Genomic DNA, 21019 nt, shown 5'->3' with positions numbered 1-21019 from the left:
TACCTTTTTACACTTACTCTCCTATCTAGAAGGAGAACAGTCAGATGCATAAAATAGTTTTCAAAAATGAACCTAACCAAACAGTCTTGACTGCAGTTTGTCTTTGTGGCTGAGTGGTTTTCATTTCTTTTTCCTTTCCAGAAAGGAAAATAGTTTTTACTTATCTGAGTAGAAAGCACAAAACTGGCATGTTCCTTACAAAAAAAAGGGTCAATCTGACACTGCCTCAAGCATTTAACTTTGCTGTCATTTATCCTGCTTGTAAAACATAATTATTTATAATTTTAGAGACACAAATATATGCTGCAATGCATTTTCTACTTGAATAAAAGGATGGAAATTTTAAAAAGTTCTAGAAAGTATGTAGCTTGTGTATGTAGGGGATGATTATGGGGATAGTTCTGAAACTTCTGAAACTATCAGTTTCAGAGTTGCTCAATTAGAAGACAGTTAGAAGTGATGGGCCTGTTATTTCAGACTGTTTAAGCAAGATCTCCATCAGAGGTAGCACTTGTAAAACATGTAAGTTTCTTCATCTTTTCACCATTTATTCTACACTAAGCAACAAAGCAGAAAATTATAGATTCACAGGCTTATATGGATTGTCACTTTCTATCATGCTTTGAATTTACTTCGTCTAAAATTGAAGATAAAAGAGAAATATCTAAGTAAACAGGTTTGAAGTGCTGACTTCTACATAGCAGTGAATAAATAATACAATAAAATATCTTCCCACCATTTTCATGGTAAACTCAAACTGAAGCTTTTCATTGTCTTCAGCTTGTTCAAACTCTTAGGCCAACAATTTAGATTTAGTCCCATTAAGCATATTTTTCAAATACCAAAAGTTGTTTTGTTATAAAATTATGTACATTCTTTTGCATATTTTTGTGTGTCTTGGCTCAGAATTCTTTCTGTCACTTAGCCATCACAGAGAACTTTTGTTCTAATTTATAACTCAAAGTTGCAATAATTCTTCCTCTTTAACCCTCCCACCCTCCCACACAAATGTCTTTATATTTCCTGTAGCGGGTAACATCATCTATTGTTAAAATTCTGCAGCAGGAGAGAAACTTCCTACAGGAGCCTATTTACAATTGCTTCTTATTTTAAAAAGCTTCATTGTTGGGCCTGAAGTTTTCTGTCCTGTGTGAAAGAAGGTGTTAAGGCCAAAGTGTTGGGCTCTGACCCATTTTGGGGTGAGAAACAGGAACTGGTGTGACAAATGTAAGAATTGAAGGCTGGGATTTGGCAGGCTAGGAACAGGGATAGGGTGAAGAAACGGGAGTAGGAAAGAGAGTTATTGAAAGGACAAGGCAAAGATGACCAGTCTTGGGAGTAACAGGAGCTCTGTGCCTTACCTGTGAAGCTTGGAACAGAACATAAGTTGTCTGCTTGTTTCCTTTTATATCAGGAAATATATTTAAATCCTCTGGGAAAATGTCAGCTTCATTTAGTTCTCTTTCACACATATAATGACAAACAGTAACTTTCTTATTTCATTAATTCACGTGGCAAAACTCTGTATGGTGGTTTGAAATATTTCAGATGACTCATGTCGTTGCCAACATGAAATTCTGCTCTTGTTTTCTCTATTTGTTTTCAAACAGAAGAAATTACATGTGCAAAATTACATTCAAAGAATATTGGGTTACTTAGAATTTAGAAATGCCAGACTTAGAGCTAATAACCACACAACTTTTGGCAAGATTTCAGCTCATTTCACAATGAGTTTTTAATGACTTTATTTTCTTGCTGTTTTCTAATGCATGGTCAAAAAGTTGTTTGTGAATGTTAACCATACCTAGTGGGAATACAGAATTACTTCAGCCGTGGTTTTTGGTAATACTTATGATTATTTCACAGATAGTGATTCATTTTTCCAGTGGTCTGTGATGTGAGGGTGTTTCACTCCTGATATTGTTACATTGCTCACAAGCCTTTCTTAGCAATTGTTTTCTTGACAGACACTCAATTTCATTTTCTAGCTTCAAAAGCTCAGTTTTGTTCCTCATTTCTGGTGCTGAAGGTTTGTTTTCCATCTCTAAACACTACTAGATTTGGGGATGCTGTAAAGAGAACAATTTTCCACAGCCCTCCTGTCTTTGGCTGAAATTAGAAAGCCTTATTCAGTTTCAATCCCTTTTCACTTCAGCAGTGGATACAAGCAGCAGTTGTCCAAAATGTGCAGATGATCCAAAAGAAAAATAAAAAGTTAAAATATTCTTATTGTGAACATCTAACATAACTTATCCTCTGATAAGATGGCTCTGAACATTAAAGGGATATAATAATAATATATATATAATACAATATGCTAATAATTACTAGAGGTTTAATGGGTTTTACGTCTTCGAGACAGCTACAGGTCTTTCAGCTTAACTACATTTGCACAATAATTATTAAAATGCAACTGTTATCTCTTACTCTGATGTATCCCTCATTATCAGAGCACCTGATTACCACAGAGTCTGTAACAAATGGAATTCCCTGAGTGACAGAGCAGACCTTCCTGGGCCAAGGGAGCCATTGGTCAGATCTTCACCCCCTCAGTCCTGCTTTGGTGAAATGATCACCAGCTACATCTCAGATGAGGGATTCATTTCATCTGTGTTAGTCTCACTAATCAGATGTTCTCTTAGAAATTGCATGAAGCTATAAGATGTATTGTATCTGTTCATCCTAACCATCTTCTCATCATTCTTCCATACCTGGAATTTCCACCAGGGATTTTGACAGGAATTGTTTCTCTGTTGCTGCTGAAGTGGAATGCAGCAGTGCAGCTCTTTGTGATGGGCATGATGGACATCTCAAGAAAAGAAGTCAAAGCAGAATCAAGCTAAACTACCTTAATTTACAGTAGCATTGTTGTTTGTCTTATGGAAACAAATGTAATTACTTCATTTGTCTGTTGCTCTCTATTTCTTGCTTTTACTCATGCCAAAATAATCAACTTTCACATGATAGCTTGCTTTCTCTGGTTGGATTTACTATAGGTAGTAAAGACATCTGTACAAACTTGGAAGCAGAAGATGAAGTTCTATCCTTTGCTTTTCTTTCATTTGTTACATGCTTTTGGGAAAATGGTATTACTCATATGTTTAGTGACTTCATCAAAAGTCAATATCAAGCCTTTTCTTCACAATGCTCTGAGGTTACTCTAAGTTTCAGCAACAGAATATAGTTATTACCATATTAGACTAAAATTGTTCTACTTTACCATTCTTTATTATTACTATAGTTCCTTTATCAGTAGCAAACATTCTTGGGTTCCATCTCACTAAAAATATTCATTTTTTGTTTTGAACCCCATTGCATTCAGTATGTATTAAATTTAGAATAAAGCACATGACATTTATTTTTAAAATTGGAAAAGCTGTATTCTAAAATTTAAAAAAGGACAATTGTTTAGGTTGGTTTTGGTGTGGGGGGTGTGGTTTGTTTTTTTTCTGTAACTAAGATTGAATTTAAAGGTTGACAAAAAGATCGGTGTTTGTATCAATGTAAAGAAATATAAGAATAAAAGATGAATTTCAGTGTTTTCTTGTGGTGTTTTTTGCATCACTGGTATTTTTGCATCATTTTGTAGTTGAATTGCATTTTAAATTTTACATTCAAAATGTTCAGGCTGAAACACAAGCACTGCACTGCCTATTCCAATGGAAATTTGTTTTTTTATCTCATTATAGCTCTAAAATTCAGAATTTTTATTACACTAGACATTTTTACATTAGAAGCTCCCACTCTAAATTCTCTTTTCTGTTTCAGAATAATGCCTATAGGAAATCTGTAATGTTTTTATATTACTGCAATTTGTTCTCAGAAAGTCTCAAATCTTGTTTAAAAAAAGATAAGAATTGTGATTATATAAACAAATAAAATTAGCATCCTATACAAGGCAAACATAAGTAGGGATCCACCTAACATTACAGCTTTCCACATTATCTGTTGGGTGTAGAAATTTTGAAATCCTAACTGTTCTACAAAAAGAGTCCTTATACCTGAAAATTGCCCATGTTTTTTGGCAGAATGTGAATGAGATTCTGTGAGGAGTTGGTCTCAATGAGTTTATGGGTCCGTTCTAAATTGAGATATTCTATGGTTCTTTGCTATCAGCCATATAGAAATATTTGCCTTTAAGTGTAAAAAACTTGGTGGGCTTTCTTTTGAAATAATGCAGCATCATCTCACTGATTTAAGTCTTGCACCAATTATTGTAACAGCTTTAAAAGGAGTCATCTTCCACACAGGAATGCAAAGGGAAGAGAAATAACAAGTGTGTGGCTCACTGCTGCAAGCCTAAACAAAAGAAAACCTGGCCTGACAGTCAGGACGGTGCTGGGCATTCATTACTTCTCTGGAAATAACAGATGCTTCACTGTCTGTTCATTTTAGAAAATAATCCATTCAGCTCATAAACCAAGGGCTGAAATGTATTTAGAATAGTGGTAACAAAATCAGTCCCCTGCCATGAGGTCACTGTGGTGAGTCACCATCGAGTCCCAGAGATGTCATCCTGCTCTTCCCAACAGGTAATTATTGCAAACATGCAAGGGACCAGTGGCACTGTAATTACCAGAGTTGGTGTAGATATTGAGGGCGTTTTTAGCTGGTTTTGGAAGCATGAAGTGTATGAACTAAGATCACTAACCAAGCAGCATTGATAGTGATGTACTAGAAGCACAAATGATTCTTTTTTCAAGTGTTTTTTGCTTCATTATTCCCCAGTTACTGTGGCTCAAGATGATTCCTGACAACAGCTGATTTCCTGCATTTCTGACATTCAAGCCAATTGAAAGGCACGAGAATATGAGTTTATTAGCTGGCTGTTAGAGATTTAATACACAAAAAAGCCAAATATTTATAGATGCTAAGCACTTGGTCCTTCCAACACATCTCTGTAGCTATTGAAGGTATACAACATTATTTGTTTGTTAATTTAGGACTTCTGTTCATAATATACTGTATATTTTAATACCAGGCTCCATGTAGGATGTAATTTCATTCACTTGTTAATTAAATAAAAAATATTTTGCCTAGTATTATCAACTCTACTAAATGAGAGGAAAATAAGATGACAGACTGATTAATTCATATACTTTGTGTCAGAAAGGAGACATTTCCAATGTAGGAAGCCAAGTCCAGCACTGAGAGCACCCAGTCTGAACACTTACAGGATGCAGAAATCTGCATCATGTTTTTTATGTGCAGTGCTTTAATGTGTACAAAATGCTCTTGAAAGGAAGAAAATCATTAGATGTGTCCTTGAAAAAGAAATGTCTCCAACAAGGGGTTCAGAGTATTGCTTACTTAAAAGGACCAGGCACATTTCAGACTAGTACACAATATTTTGGATGAGTATTCTTCAGGAGGATTTTCAATAAATATTGAAGTGCTTAGAAATGATGTTTTGCAGGATATAAAATAGACAAGTTCTTGCTGTAAGATTGGGATGCACAGGAGGCTCAGGTAATTTTTGTTCATTGATCTTGTCATTGGTAGCAGTTACTGAGCTTCTGTGTCTGGTTCAGAGCATAAGGAAGAGCACATCTTGGGACAGACTCATGAGAGATTTTCTTCAGTGAGATTTTCAGAGATTCAGTTGCCCTTGATCCTGGGCACTGGAGTGGTTTTTCTAGCAGAAGCACAGCAGGCTGAGGCTCATCTTGAGTTTTGCAGCACAAAAGTATGGCCAGAGCTTTTTTTGAGACCCAAGTCAGAATGACTCCACCAAGTAAACAGAGTTCATTTTTCTAAAATCTAATTAGGTAAAATACCAGTCCTGGCACCAAACTACAGTGATCCTCTTCCATCCAGGGCTCCCCTTTCAACACATTGCCAACACAGGCATCCTAAATATCTCCTTTATCCTTTGTTGTCCTGCTGTTAATAGAGAAAGTGAGAAAATAATCTCTGATCATGAACTAGACCAGAGAGAGAAAATAAAATTGCTTCAAATCCTTTCACATTCCATTGGACCCCTTTTCCTCCTTCTGTCAACTGTGTTTTGACCTACTAACAGATGCTTTAAGAATACTTCTCAACAGGTACTTTGTGGAGTGGGCTATCAACCTGTAATTGTGTCAGAAGGAGACATTAAGGAAAGAACCAAAAGAAATGGTCAGAGGTAAAAGGCTAGAAAAGCAATGAACTTTAAATTGACAGGTAAAACTGGCACAGAACTATGTCAGACAAGGTTAATTATTCACAGGGCGGAAAAATTTCCCAGTAGATGACAGAGGATTATACATGCACTTGCCATAGCTGCAGTAATTCAGGTTTTTATCAGAGCTTGATAACAGAAGTATGCCCCTGCTCTAAAATCTTCCTCTGGCACTGAAATAATTTACCCTGAACTCTACTGTATCTGTACATACAATGACACCTTTTCATGGCATACAACTTCCTACCTGAAACTTGGGCAAAGTTTATCCCTTATCAGCCTATTGGTGTTCTCTTACCTTCTTAAAATCTTAAAAAGAAATCTGGTTTACATCCTTTCTTCTATTTAAATTATTAAAATTATGCTGATTACATGTTAACTGCATAAATTATTCCCATGATATTATTTTTAAGTCAGTTCGTTGAAATGTTTTGGTTTTCTGAAACTGTTTTGATGAACTCCTTGTTCCCAGTTTCTTACTGGCTTGACAAACACATTTACTGAGCATGCAGTAAACAACTAGAAACGGTGTCTTGCAATTCCCAGTATTCAATAAAACCAAGTGATTCATATAATCAGAGAGAGACTTGATATTGCAATTTTACTCAATGATATATTCCTGTTGACTTCAGTATAGCTAAAGGCAGAATAGATTGGTAGTCTCTGAAGCTAACAAGACCTTTTCAAAAGAACAAGAATTCTCTTTTTTTTTTAAATTGAGCTGTTCCCTAAGCTGAAACTTGTAAAAAAAAGTCTTTTTACAAAATTCACAAAATAAATTTTTTAAGTTTTAAAATCATCAAAGCTTTTTATATTTGCATTTAGATTCCATTTCTTGGTTTGAAATAATTTTAATTTTTAGTATTTTATTTATAAAGTTTGAACACATGAATATCAGCTTTGAAATGCTTCTCATCAGTTGCATCCAGCTAAATGTTTCAGCTTAAGCAGACTCACAGTTTAGGGGTTACTTTTGCTTGAAAACTTAAAATACTGTGCCCAGATTTTGAAGCAGAGATTTCAAATCTAAAATGTTTATATGCCAGAAAAGCATTTCCCTACATATCTCTAGTGGTTAGTGGTCTCTCCAGAGTACAAGAAAATACCAGTAATAAAATAAGAAGTATTTTGAATATAGAAGTAATGACAAATCAGAATGAGTGATGTGACTGTAACTAAGGGTTAGAGAAGCTGATTTATAATTTAAACAGGGAATTCAGCATGTTCTTTACTTACAAGGAACAGTTTGACTATTGTGCCCTTTTCCAAAGGATGGATAAACAATCTGTGGGTTATGAATATTTTCCTTGCCAGCTGTTCTTTATTTATCATTGTCAGATTTCCTTTCTTGATAAAGAAAAATATAATGGTTCATCCTATAATTCAGATGAAAGTACTAATTATGATGAAACAACCTTGCCTTTAGGGCAAGGGGGACAAAAAAACCAGAGGACTGTTTTATGTAATACACTAACAGTTTTCTCACTGCCTCTTTCACTTAAGGGAACTAAAACTACAGCTCCCTGAAGCTGGAATATCTTTCATTTCTGTCTGATGGGGAAAGGTTCCACAGAACTGCAATTACAGATCAGGCAGTACCAAGTTTGTTCTCCACAAAATTGTCCTTCAGTCTTTTCTATTGTTCTAGAATATTATTGTTTCCTTTTACTGTCACTGTTCCATCTATTAGTGCTTGGGGAAGAATCTGGCCCTGACTGGGTGGATGCTGTTAGTTCTGCTTAAGTGGGGGAAAAGAATCTCCTTCAGCAGAATCACCTTGAAAGCTTTCACATCTGTACTTACTTTCCAGAATACAATCTGCTCACTCAAAACACAGTGATCCTTCAATCATTCTTGTTTCCAGGAGTAAGTTTAGAAGATTTTCTTGTTGAGCAGGTATTGTGCAGTGCTTTGAGATAAAGCAGCCCATCTTATCTCTTAGGCAGGCAGGACAGATAGCTTGGGTCAGGGTTTCTAGGCTAGGGATGGAAAGTTACTTGGGGCTGCCTTCAGCTGCTGTGTGGAGACAGCTGGAAAAGGGCAGCCACTGTCACTGTCACTCCTCTGTTGTCTATGCCAGGGTGCTGCAGAGTTGGCATAAAAGATGTTTTGTTGTTTCTCATCCCATATGGTGGGCATCAGTGTGTTTGTGAGCTGCCGTGGTAGAGGAATCAGCTGTGTAGCACCAGATCACAGATCAGCTTTGAGATGATGTTTGGTGCAGCTCAGTGATTTCCTTCTGCTCTGTGGATGTCTCTGCCATGGAGCTTTAGTTTGGTTAAGAAGTAGCCCTCAAATTTGGTGATTTCAGTATCTCATCTGTCAAAAGGTTTGTAAACTCCTTTGTGTTTTGTCAGTGATGCTTTTACTGCAGGATCTGTTAATTGTCATAGAAAATACCTGATTTTTCTGCTTACTTGATGCTTTCTGTGAATGAATCAGAAATAAGCTTGTTAAATTCCATCTGGCTCTATGAGTAGAATAGTAGATTTATCTCTGCATAGAATATATTTGGTTGATTCAATAATCAAAGGTAGCATAAAATTTGTTTGCTTAACTGAAGAGATGTCCAGTCTTCTGAAGATCCTGACTAACATCAGCAATTTCTTGAATGAGATGCTATTGTGTTTGAAAGGATAAATTGAGTACCATCCTGCACAGAGAAATTGTGTCTGGTTTGCCACTGAAGTTTCTGACTAAAATCACAATAGAAACTCAAGTGAAACATCCCCAGCATCTATCTAAAACACCAGTTGTGACTGTCAGGATAACTAGTGTATTTGGCTTTGTTCTCCTTACAATGCCAAAAAAGGAGATTTAAACCTCTGTCTTTTGCTTCATTCAATTGTTCTATTTCAATGTAGCATATTCCATTTCAAAACAGAACTTTGCTTTCATGTCAGTCTGATTATTACATTCCTTGTGAGACCAAGTTTTAAAAGATCAAAAGTGCCCTAATTTTAAACTTATATTTAAAATTATTTCTTTTCCCTGTGGCATGTCAGAGGGTGCACATGGCTGCACACATTCGTGTTCAGGCACTTAGTTTAAAGTGTAAATCAACAGGCCACGCGTTCACACCTTTAAAGGTACAAGCTGTAGGAGATAAGTCTTAGATGATCAAGGCAATTGTTCTCTATGCATCAAAGTGCTCATCTGTTAATCCACACGACTGTTTTCTCTGCAAAGCAGATAAGTAGCAGTGAAAAATAGTCTCATGCTATAGATTCAGAGCTGGTTTACAGTTTTCAGAACTTGCTGTAGGGAAGATCTCTGTCAGATTAAAACAGTGCTGGAATTCGCAAGGCAAAAAAAGTAATTTCTGATCTCTGCATGCTCTCTCTATAGTCTCAACAGTCAAATTCAACTCAGTGCAATTTGATTTGCAATTTTTCTGAGCAGGGATTAATGAAGTACTTACAGTGTGACCAGATATGTATTAATCTACAACTAAGAATATTTACTTTTACTCCAGAACTTTGATTACAAGGCCAAAGCATTTGTTCTACAAATTGACTTAGTGCAACAAAGGATGGAATCTATGCCAGGCCTAATTTAATAATGAAAATGTATCTGTTAAGTTCAGACAAAGTAGTTATGTGCTTAAAATCACGTTGTTTTTCAAGGCTTGTGTATGTAATACTTGCCTTAGTTCTCTTTAAATGGCCAAACTTGTAAGAACACCAATTCTGACAGCATCAGTCTGGAGTGATTCTTAGCACTCAGGCATCTGCTCAGACTTCAGACTGCAGGAATTCTTCACTCACACTAAAATAATAGCACCAACAATTGCAGCCTCATTGTTTCTTGACAGAAGGCCTTTGAAAATCGTGTCAGGAAGAACTCTTTTTATCTCAACAAAAACATAATGCTCAGGTTCCCCTGCTCTTAACTCCAGGATGCTTTAAAAAGAATCCAGCCTTGTCCAATTGCAGTATTATTGACAAGTGAAAGCTTTTTTTGTGCCTTGCAATGCTTTTAAAAGCAGCACAAACAATATTTGTCCATATAGGACAAAACCTTCCCAAATGATCTTTGCCCTTATGTCTCTTTGGACCTGAAGAACTTGTCTAACAGAGAATAGAAGATTCTTTCTATGCAAATCCAGAATGCTGGTTGAGGCTGGACAAGAAAAATGGAAATAGAAAAGGCTGAAAACATTTTTCATAGCCTAGTTTGGTCTCATCCAGGCTTTAGGTATAAAATAGAAACACGTTTTCTAAGGAGAAAATTTCAAGCCCTGCAGCACGTGCTAACAGCATGCTGGGGCATTGCATTAGCATCAAAGGGCAGAGAAAAGAGAAACAGTCTGTGGAGTAAAAAAGAGCTCCTTTTCTAGGAGTTGGATTCTCTGTCCCTGCACAGTATCAGATGGGCCTGATTTTCCTTCCTTTGTGATATCCTTAGCAACCATTGTCTTAGAGTGATCCATGTAAGAATAGACTAAATTACTGAATCAGGCATAGAGTTCAATTCTCTCACCATCAGAGGAGGAAAATACAGATATTCACTGCCACAAGCATCAATTTCCTGCACTCTTAGGTTACAGTTCAAGTGAGAAGTAGCTGATAGAGCTTGGAATGTACTCATTAGTATCAATGTTCAAGTTCAGACTTTTACAGTTCCATGTCCCTTTTGTCCCAAAGATTATTTGGCTGCAAACTGTCTTTTCACTTTCTTCTCATTCCTTTTTACTTGATTTCTCCTTTTACTTATGTTCTTCTATTACTTCTTCCTTTTATTTTCTCTTTCACCCCCTCTTTTTTTTTTTTTTTTTCACTGAAACTTAAAAAAACTTGCTCTCAGCTTCTTTCAGGCAATTTGAGATTGTTTTGTGCAGTATAATCTCTGCCTTTCGTGTTCTTCCTGCAAATCCTAAAGTCCCTGAGCTCTTACTTCCATGGAAAACTCCACAGAATGAGTCCAGTCAGTATTCTTCTTTCCCCTCTTGTCCTGTGAGCCAGGCCATGCCATGCCATAATATTTGCCTTTGATTTCAACAAGAGCCTGTTTGGATGCTGAACAGCTCTAATGGCACTGAGGAGCTGGAAAAACTCTTTACCATGGCAGGGTCACTTAAGGTTTATTTGTACACATGGGCCCTGACAACAATATGGACAAACATTGCTTGTGCTCCTTGAAAGCATCAGAAAGCACAAAAAAGCTTTCACTTGTCAATAATACTGCAGCTGGACAAGGCTAGACTCTTCTTAAGGCATCCTGAGGTTAACAGGATGGGAACATTGGGTTTCTGTTGAGATAAAAAGAGTTCTTCCTGAGAAGATTTCAAAGGGTTTCTGTCAAGGAACAATGAGGCTGCAAATGTTAGTGTTATTATTTTGGCATGAGCTAGAGACTTCTGAAGTCGGAGCAGATGCCTGGCTGCTACAGTTGAAAAAGGCCCCATTAAGCATCTGTAACACTAATGTGGTATTAAACTATATAACATTATGCAAGAATTAAATATTTGAAAAATTATTTCCATAGAAAAAAAATTTTGATTGTCTGATGTTTGTCTGTACATGCAGCAAAATTGGATAGTGTCATAAACTGGAAAATAAATTTAACATCAGTTTCATGAAGGAAGAGTAATTCTAAGGCAAAATGCTAGTAGAAGAAAGAAATAGCTATTTCATGTAGACTCTGGTCCTATAGATGTTCAAATGACTATTTAAATATCATCTGATAATCTAGGTGAAAAAAATGCAGAATTCATCTCATGGCTTCTGGAGAATTTTTACAGGGCCTTTGTCTTCATCCTTCTTTCATTTAAATTTTATAGAGGTGTTTCTCCCATGCCCTTCTAAACTCTCTATACAGATGAAATTATCTATGTTTGGCTGTGGTCATTGGAACATGCAAAATCTGTCTGGTCTGAAGTTATCTGTTTTGGCCCTCTTCCTAGCACACACCTAAAGTCAATCATGCAATTTCTGCTGTTTATTTTATTCAGTTTATTTATTTTATTCAATCAAAATATGACAACAGATTTGCAGATAACAGGGAGATCACAGCTAGGACATTCTCATTATTCTGATCTTTCTTCCTATATGAACTAACTTCCTTTAGTGTTACCAACAAATAATAATTGAATTGGGGAAGAAACAATTGGTGAAGATTTCTTCTTTCCTAGAAAACTCAAACTGAATTTGGTCAGTGAAAAATATCATATTCCTTTGACCATGTTAACTTGCTGGTTTCTGCATTCTTAGATGGCGAATACAGATTCAGCTGGTCATAATTTCCTTTCCCTATAGCCTCTCTTTTGGAATGTGAAAAGACAAAGTCCAGCCCTAATTCTCAATTAAGATGCAATTGACATGCTGAGATTTTTGAAAGTCATAATTCATCTTTCTTCTTTAGAATGATTTTCCTTACAAGTTCTGTAACATGGGGCCTTATTTCTTCAACAGAGACAGTAGAGTCCCAGGCCTTTACTACTTTCCCATTGGGGTCCACCAGGTATTTCCAGAAGTTCCAGGTTGGTTCTTCTCCTGTAGAAGCTACAGGGGAAAGAAAAAATAAAAGCCACTTAAATGTTAGAAAACCACATTAGCCAATTCCTGACATTTCTTCATGTCAATTTGATGATTAACCTTGCAGAGGAAGAAGGAATGTAAAATTAAGAGGAAGTTCAGACTGAATAAGATTAATTTTCTGACAGACAGCTTTAACTAGACAGTGGTCCCTTGGAGACTAATGGAAACAGGGAAGCTTGAGCCAGGAGAAAGCACAATAATCAGTGTTGAAGTGTGTGAGTGCATTTGTGTGTGGCGCTGTGCTCTAGAGATATATCTGATAGAGTTGAACACTGATAGGAAAATGAAATTTGACATGACAATATAGCTTTACTAGGACTGATTATTTACTTATCCAGAATTTTCCCTCAAAAAGCATCCAGTACCATGTGCTTCAGAAGATTGTTTCAAGAAATGCTGCATGAAGAAATAGCAAAGTAATTGTTCCAGGTTTCCACCTATTTTTTATCTACAAATGCGTACTGCAGTTTTCCCCTTCCTGATCACATACCATTTTACATGAGTCACACTCTTACCCTTTACTCTTCTGCTCTGTGACTAACAAAATTTCCAGGACTTTCAAATAGACCAGGAACCTCATGCCCCTAAAAGCACAAGTACAGATGCTACAGACAATTAGCATCTTTTTTTCCACTGATTATACACTGGACAAACCTTCCAAGGAATCAGAAGTTACTTCAATGTATCATCAAGACACAGCCAGACCCATACTTTTAACTATGTTGTCATTGTGCTGAATAAAGATGCAGCCTCCAGCAGGCTGCCCCTGAGGGCAGGCGAGCAGGGAAACACAAATTTTGCATTTCCTGGGACATGTCTGCAGGAACATCTCTCCTTTGCAAAACAGAAATGAAAGGATGTGAAGAGGATTACAGGGAAATTTGGCTAGCAAAGTGATTCATTACAGACAATTGGAAGGAGGTGAGCTTGGGGTAGTCAAAAATAATATCCACGCTCCCTTAAATTCTGAGGGATTTGGGACAACACTGTGGTGCTGGAGAGAAGCAGCAGGGATGTGGTCCTTGCAGAATGCAGCTCAAGTGATACTGTGTCACACTGGGCTTTACTGTATTTCATTGCTGAAAGACATTTCCTTCACACTGGATTAAGACTGACATTTTAATATAGCATTAAATGGTATTTAGAGCATTTGTTCAGTGCAAGAAAAGTAGTTCCTTGATAGGGAGCATCCTGCCTTGCTGGCTGGTAAGAACCAGCAAAACCTCTTCAGGTGTCAGTCTGGCTCTAAAGCAGATTGGAACTGGAGGAACTGCACAGTGTGGCTGTTCCAGTGCTGGGGAGGAATGAGGAAGGGAATATTCAAGGACATCATCTAGTGCCTGGTCTCACTTTTGATTGTTAAATTATGAGGTGCTTTGCTTCCACTTATCCTACAGCCCTAGAGATGAATCTTATAAATGCAATCTGCAGCACTCATGTCACAGGAGGGGCACTTAAGAGGCTGCAAAGTGGAAAGAGGAAGGTCAGGGTATTGTATGCCTAGAGGACAGAATTTCAAGGCCTGCAGAGGTTTATTGGACCAGCTTTTACAGGACATTTGCTATTGATGTGTGCTCATCTCTGGAGATCTTTTGAAAAGGTAAGACAAAGGTGGCTGAAGAATTCCTGCCTTGTGCAGGAGGAGGGACTACATGACTTCTGACCTCTTCAAGCCTGACAACTTTGTCAGCAAATCATCTCCTGTTTCTTTGGATGGCATTTTGTGTCAGAGGACTTCTATGCAGGAGAAACAACCCTCCAGCATTCCAGGTTACTCACCAATTAAGTACTTGAAGGCAGGAATTGCACCGGCTCCACTGACCGTGATTTTGCTGAACATGGGGAAGGAGGCACCATAAGTCTTTCGTGCAAAGCTCTCAATTTCTTTGTTGGTGTCTGGTTCCTGCTGCCCAAACTGGTTGCAGGGGAATGCCAGCACATTGAAGTGGTACGGGCCCAGGTCTCTCTGCAGCTGCTGTAAGGCCTTGTAGTGGCTGTCTGTGTACCCACACTCACTTGCAACGTTGACAACTAGAGACACCTGATGAACAAGAGAGCACATTTAAAAATGTGTTGCACGTGTCAGTTTTCCAACAGGTAGATTATTTAAAAAGAATAAAAAATATGTCTAGGAAACTGTGACAGAACGCATATTTGAAACTACATTGATTTCTCTTCACAAAAGGAAGATTTAATATTTCTTTTATATATTCCTCTTTAGCAAGCATTAAGATAATCAACCAACTGCTAAGAAATCTTAATCTTCAGTTTACTGAGAATTTGGGTTTTTCCATTCTGCCTTTTGGACAGTTTCTAAGCATAATTAAGAAGTGACTATCCAGCTAAGAGATACCAAGTCGCATGAAAGAATCTTGCAAATCAATGTATTTTTTGTTATTTATTTATCTGTTGTGAAGCATCTGCTCTGCAGCATGTTTTCTTGCTCAAAATTAAGTGCCCTTGCAGAAGTATCTGATCCATTTATCATTGCTAATGTAGAGATCTTGACCTGGAAGTTAATAGAAGCAATTACAGGATTTGGGGTTGGTCTGTGTAGTGTGGGCTGTAAAATTCCCCATCACTTCTAGAGTAAATCTACTCAGTTGTGACAAAATGGCAACAGTTTTTGCACAAAGGTTTACTGCCTCAATTAGAGATTCCAAGAAGTGAAGGCTGCCCATTATCCTTTGAAGTCATTCCTGCAGTGGATCATGTTCAATCCTGTGGATGTTGTCAGTCAGATATGAGCACAGGCAATGTCTGCCAGCATAGACCCACCTGGGAGGGAGCTCCCACACAGGTGAGCACGACAGGAACAGCAGAATTTGTTTGGGATATTGAGTGACCTAACTCTGAACTAATACATATCATAGTTTCTCAAAGCCTTAAAGAATGTTTCATTGGTTTTTGAGATAATTTAGCCTTAATTACCTTTAAGAATTTTAGACTTATAGTTTTGTTATTCTCACAAATTTCGTGAGCTGCCACTCCTTCTACATAAATTGAGTCCATTCTAATACTTTCATACAAAAGTATTTAAGGAAATAGGATGTGTCAAATCATATTTAGTGAAAAATAAATGGCTACATGAGCATAGTGTTTTTAAAGCCAGAAAACCAACTGGCATATAAAGGTACATATCTGGGTAATATATGGGATCATAAGATGAGATGTGTAGAAGGGGCAGGAATGAGTTAAGAAAAACCTAAGGGGATGTTGGTATTTGTAATTTCTTGCATAAAATGTTGACACTTTGTGTGTTTTCTACTTTGTATAACTGTATGGCTATCACAGAGTCATAGAATGTCCTGACTTGGAAGGACCCACAAGGATCATGGAAGTCCAGCTACTGAATTTAAAGTGAATTTGGAGTGGCACTGTTTCCCCTGGAAGACAGGTAATCTTTCAAAGCACAAGTTGGTGAAATCTTCTTTGTGGTGGAGTGTGTCAACAGGATACAATCTAAACAACCCCTGTACACTTGTATGAACTATGACCTGCAGCCATCTCACCTCCAAATCATCACTTTCATTCAGACAACACAAGCTCTGTCTGAAATTTTAAATTCAGTTTACTAAAACATCTGAAGTTATGGCATATCATTAGATTTTTTTTTTTCAGAGAAGAGGCAATAATTTTATGATGCATTCCTGTTGCAGATTCTCAGCATTTGAAACAGAATTTGTATATCTGACATAAAAAATAACTATTGGCAGTTATTTTCTTTTCAATTAATCTGATTTATCAAGCATAGTGATAACAGTAATTTAGTATGAAGTAAAGATAAATTGTATCACTAAGAGCTGAAGTCACATGTAGCTCTTCCACATGAAATTTTAGAGGCTTTTTAAATTATAGCTTGAGCCTTGGGATTTTCTTGATGCAGAAGTATTCATACACCTTACTGAATTCAGCTCTATTGGTACCTGCTCTCAAATAGAAGTGTAATGTAAGAATTTGTCATAGGAGGTTTGGGGTAAATAAGGTTGTGTAGGCATTGTGATCAAATTAAAACAGATATGAAGGATTAATTGCCAGTTAAAACAACTAAGCTTTTTTGATTTTAGGTAAAAAGAGGGCTGGAAAGGATTCACTCAAAAAGAAACAACTATTTTAATTTACAGCTGTTTAAAATCAGTGGATTCTTGGCATGGTGGGGAAAGGCTTGAGAGCTCACAGTGACAACAGTGCAAACTTCCAAACACATTCCCCCAAAACATGTGGAAACTACATTCAGCATTTCTTGGGATGGCAGACACATTATGTTTCTTTTTTTTCCTTAGAAAAATACATTCACTGTAACTGTATTCTCCATTACTGAACTCCATCATTTAATAGTGCAAACCTCTTAAAAGTACAACTAACATACATAATGAAAACTTCTGTGATCTCTTAGTGTTTCTCAATGAATGTTTAAAATGATCCTATAAAAATATTTCCTGAGTTATCTTTCAGATGTCTGGTATTAGAAGTGATTTCATGCAGTGATTTATTTTTTGGTCTGCATTTTATTTTTAATAAATAACAGTCACTCTTTTTGCCCTCATGTAGAGGCTGTACTTTGACTTCTTACAACTATTAATGATTTAAGTTCAATATGCCTGACTTTGGGCTCTGAGAGTGCAAGTCAAGCACACCACCTAGTGTGCAGTGCAAACAGTTCAATGGACCTCACAAAAATTATTTCACTTCAGCTGAATTCTTTATCAGCTGTTGTCTCACCTCTTAAAACTATGATTCCCTTTGCTTAGAAAACCCATGCATTCTAGTAGTGAACTCATTTAACACTGCAAAAACTCTTCTTGCTTTGCTTAATGCTCACACCAGAGTGCCTTCTTTAGGGAAAAATCCTGGGACAGATTTAGGAATCTGTCTCAGCTTCAAGTAACCCTTTGTGGATCTGTCAGCAGAGACAACAGATACCTGAGTTTTTAGACCCAGAAATTCTTAACTGGCTCCATGTGACTATGGAAGAACCAGCCACAAGTGTCAGATGGCACCAACTCCCTGAGCTGTCACCTTCATGGAACAAATAGCAATATTTGTGTGGCAATTCAGTGGCTGTGCATTTATCCACACCCAGGAACGCCACAGCCTCGGATTGCAGCGGATCCAGGTCCAAAGTGCCTACAGTACTTTCAATAATAACATTTACTTAAAAATAATACTTCAATTGTTATAGTGCCTAATGCTTTTCCATTATTATAGTGCCTATGGCTCAGGATTTCCAAAGGCACTGCACTGACACTGCTTAATTCCACCCCAGCACACTGCACTGAGCTGGGTGGTAGATTGGTACCATTGCATCAAGATAGGCACAAACACAGCAGGGAACAGTTGATGTTTGGGAGCTCTGACTCCCAAATAGGTACTATTTTTGGTAAGAATACTGCCTCTTACAGCATATCTGATACAGATCATGCAATAAAAGAGAAGATTATTGAATTAGATTAGATAGAAAACTAATCTTGTTTGAATGCTTTTGATTCTTGTTGAACCATAATCACTGTCCTTCATTTTTAATGTAGATGAGTGATGGGTTAACATTATATGGTAGTGTGGAAAAAAACCACAGAAGGATGACCTCCACAACACAGTGATCCAGAGAGTTTTTGGATCTATTTCAGTTGTGGAACTCTTTTCTCAGTGGTAATGGTCCTCCCTTTATTTGCTATATAACATAGGGTAATTGTGGTTTGTATCAAGATACACTCGAATAGAAAGAGAATTAATATCAATCAGTCTTTTTTTTTCTTACTATGAAAAAAATCGTTCCAATGATCTGAATAGACACAAGTTTACATTAATAATGATTTATTGAAGAATGATTCTGTCAGTCATGAATTGCACTGATTGTTTATACTTAGCATGGCTCTTGTGGTTTTAGAATTAGCAGACTTTATTAATTTTTTTAAGTCTGGAAGCCCTTGGATTTTTTCAATTCCTAGTAAGTTTCTTGACTACCAATTAAGTAATTATTTAAATAAATTAGCTGAGTGACTGAATTGAAGAACATGTCTTCTCTGCATCTGCCAGAAAGCTTAAGGCTGGTAAAAGCTGGTTTAGCAATTAACAGACTATTGTTCCAGGAGCTAACTAGTGACTCACTTTCCTTAAAACACCCCCAGCACACACGTAGCACTTTAATAATATTTTATTTCTTTTAATAGCTTTAAAATATTATGATAAACCTATGACTTTACTTATCTAACTGCAGATTTAATCAAGTTTATTTTAAGAAATAAATGGGAGTTTTAATTAACCATTTTCTGTCTTGATACTGAGTTCTGACAACATAATGACAGAAAGGGATGTGTTTTATTGCTGCAATTTTCTTTAAAATTGTCCACATACATTATCAAAGAGTAGGTAGCCTGAACATTAATAGAATCTCTGAATGCAAATCTATCTTTTATTCCACACAGAAGCTGAATGTCGCTTTTTTGGAATAAGCTATTCCATGTGGCCTAGCAGAGATCAAAGACTACCATTCATCAACAGTTTATCTTTCCCAGGTACAGCTCCAGAGTTCCCCTTTATGAAACCAGCCATGCCTTGAGGGCAGCCTGGAACCATAGCCCTGGGATACAGCCCACACCCTGAACCTGCCTGTTCCTGGGATTCCAGAGGGCATGAACACCCCCAGAGTGGCTGTAAGGAATTCTTCCAAGTTCCCCCTTAACTCCTTTCCATGTTGATTCTGGCTCTGAGATAGAGAAGCTACAGGTGGTATTTGCTTATTCAGATTAGCAGATAACATGCAGACAAAACATGCCCCAGTGACAGGATTTATTGATGGAGCCTTTGGAAGGAGCTCCTTTAAAAAGCACAAATATTGCTCAATATTAAACAGCTTCCATGTTTTTCTCCAACAGATATTTGAGTGGGCATGGGACTGGTTCTGCTGTATCTCACTTGTGAATGATGGGGGATGAGGACTTTGACCAGAGAGGATTTAGGCCTCTCATTCGGTCCAAATCCATCAGTATCCATTTCTGCTGAGCTCAAGAAAATGTGCATCTCCCTATTTAGCTTCTCTGTCTTCCTGCCAATGTTTCAGTGACCTGCTGTTCTGGACCAGTGAGCTCAGACATCTGAGGAGGGGAAAAGGAAGGTGTAAATACAAAGCTGGAGAAAAAAGGCTGAAAATGAGAAGGGATGCTGCCTTTTTGGGCAGCAGTGAAACTGGACTGCCTGACTGTATCACAGATGTGTCACTTGTGGGATTTATGCTGATTTTAGCTTCTATAATTTGTGAAAGGGGCTATAAGAGGTTATAGTATTAAGTATAATAAGTGTGCTAAGTTCTCTTTTCACTTTTCCATAGGTACCAATCTTTTCTAGATGATCAAACCGCTAATAAAATAAAATGAAATAAAATCCGATTATAGTCAGGGACCATTGTTTCAAAATGGTATGGAAAACTATGCCATTGTTTTAAAATGGTATGGAAAACTCTGCCTAAAAGTACTTAATATAAGATGCAAATACAATTTAGAAGACATCATAAAAGCATATGTGCTTTAATCTACGTGTCCTTCTTCATATTGCTGTCACACTAAAAAGCGAGAGAAGTATCTGCATGATGTTGTTACAATTTCACTATACCCTGATACTTTGTAATGTCTCATGCTTTTACTAGCGAAGGTGAAATCTGTTAACTCCATTCGCCACGGATCAAATCCCTTTTTTTTTTTAATGTAAAACATTAAAAAGGAACGGGATTTGAATAAGAATAACACACAAAAAGTCATGCAGTTAAAAGACAGAAATAAACTCCAAAAGTAAGCTACACAAAGACACAAACTTCCTGAGTTTCCAATGGAATAGGCAGAATCCAGAGCAACCGGCAGGAGGGCAGCGTTCCCTGCCTGCCACGTCTACAGGCGGCTGCAGCAGCAGAAGACGCGGACACACACGGGGGTTAGATGCGAACGCTTTATTGAAGAGAGCCTGTGTTAGCCGGACGGGTTGGCCGAAGGGCAGAGGCACAGAGCGAGCAGCCCAGAGGCACACCGAGTGCACCGAGGCTCCGAGCACTTCCCCGCGCTCGCTCCGCGGACATGCAAGGGCTGCCCGGGCGGGAGCCGCCCCTCCCCGCCGCACTTACCGAGCCCCTGTACTTCTCCAGAGACACAAGCTTGCCCCTGATGTTTACAACTTTGAAAGTGTAAAAATCAGGCTCCTTCTGCCGCGTAGCGGAAAAGGCTAAGAGCAGGAGCGCTGCAATTGCGAGGAGCATGGCTAGAGGGATGAGGAGGACTTTGGGGAAGGAGGAGGCAGGCTGGTGCTCCACACTGCCCTCCGGGTCCAGCAT

At 37.6% G+C, this 21019-nt stretch overlaps 1 protein-coding gene and 1 long non-coding RNA gene across 3 annotated transcripts in view; one reads left to right on the top strand and one right to left on the bottom strand.

Annotated features, from left to right (window-relative positions):
- The window catches only part of LOC128943250 (uncharacterized), a 24074-nt gene extending 4070 nt beyond the window's left edge, over positions 1 to 20004 (top strand). Inside the window, exons 2-4 of one of the 2 annotated variants that reach the window (XR_008483683.1) lie at positions 15997 to 16099; positions 19218 to 19355; positions 19578 to 20004. This is a non-coding gene — a long non-coding RNA (uncharacterized LOC128943250). Of the gene's footprint in view, positions 1 to 15996; positions 16100 to 19217 lie in introns of both variants that reach the window. The other variant, XR_008483682.1, reaches the window with a different exon arrangement.
- On the bottom strand, positions 12158 to 21019 carry GPX7 (glutathione peroxidase 7). Its single transcript, XM_054286128.1, has 3 exons — positions 20813 to 21019; positions 14482 to 14743; positions 12158 to 12666 (listed from the first exon to the last, which is right to left on the bottom strand). Exons 1-3 carry the CDS (start codon positions 21017 to 21019, stop codon positions 12503 to 12505), a joined length of 633 nt encoding a protein of 210 aa, XP_054142103.1. The 3' UTR covers positions 12158 to 12502.

The sequence above is a fragment of the Melozone crissalis genome, unplaced genomic scaffold, assembly GCF_028551555.1.
Source record: "Melozone crissalis strain CALT ecotype California unplaced genomic scaffold, PUWL_Pcris_2 ptg000045l_1, whole genome shotgun sequence".
In the NCBI taxonomy this organism is placed as follows: domain Eukaryota; kingdom Metazoa; phylum Chordata; class Aves; order Passeriformes; family Passerellidae; genus Melozone; species Melozone crissalis.
The sequence above is the reverse complement of the archived record's forward strand: the minus strand, read 5'-3'. Positions and strand labels throughout refer to the sequence as shown.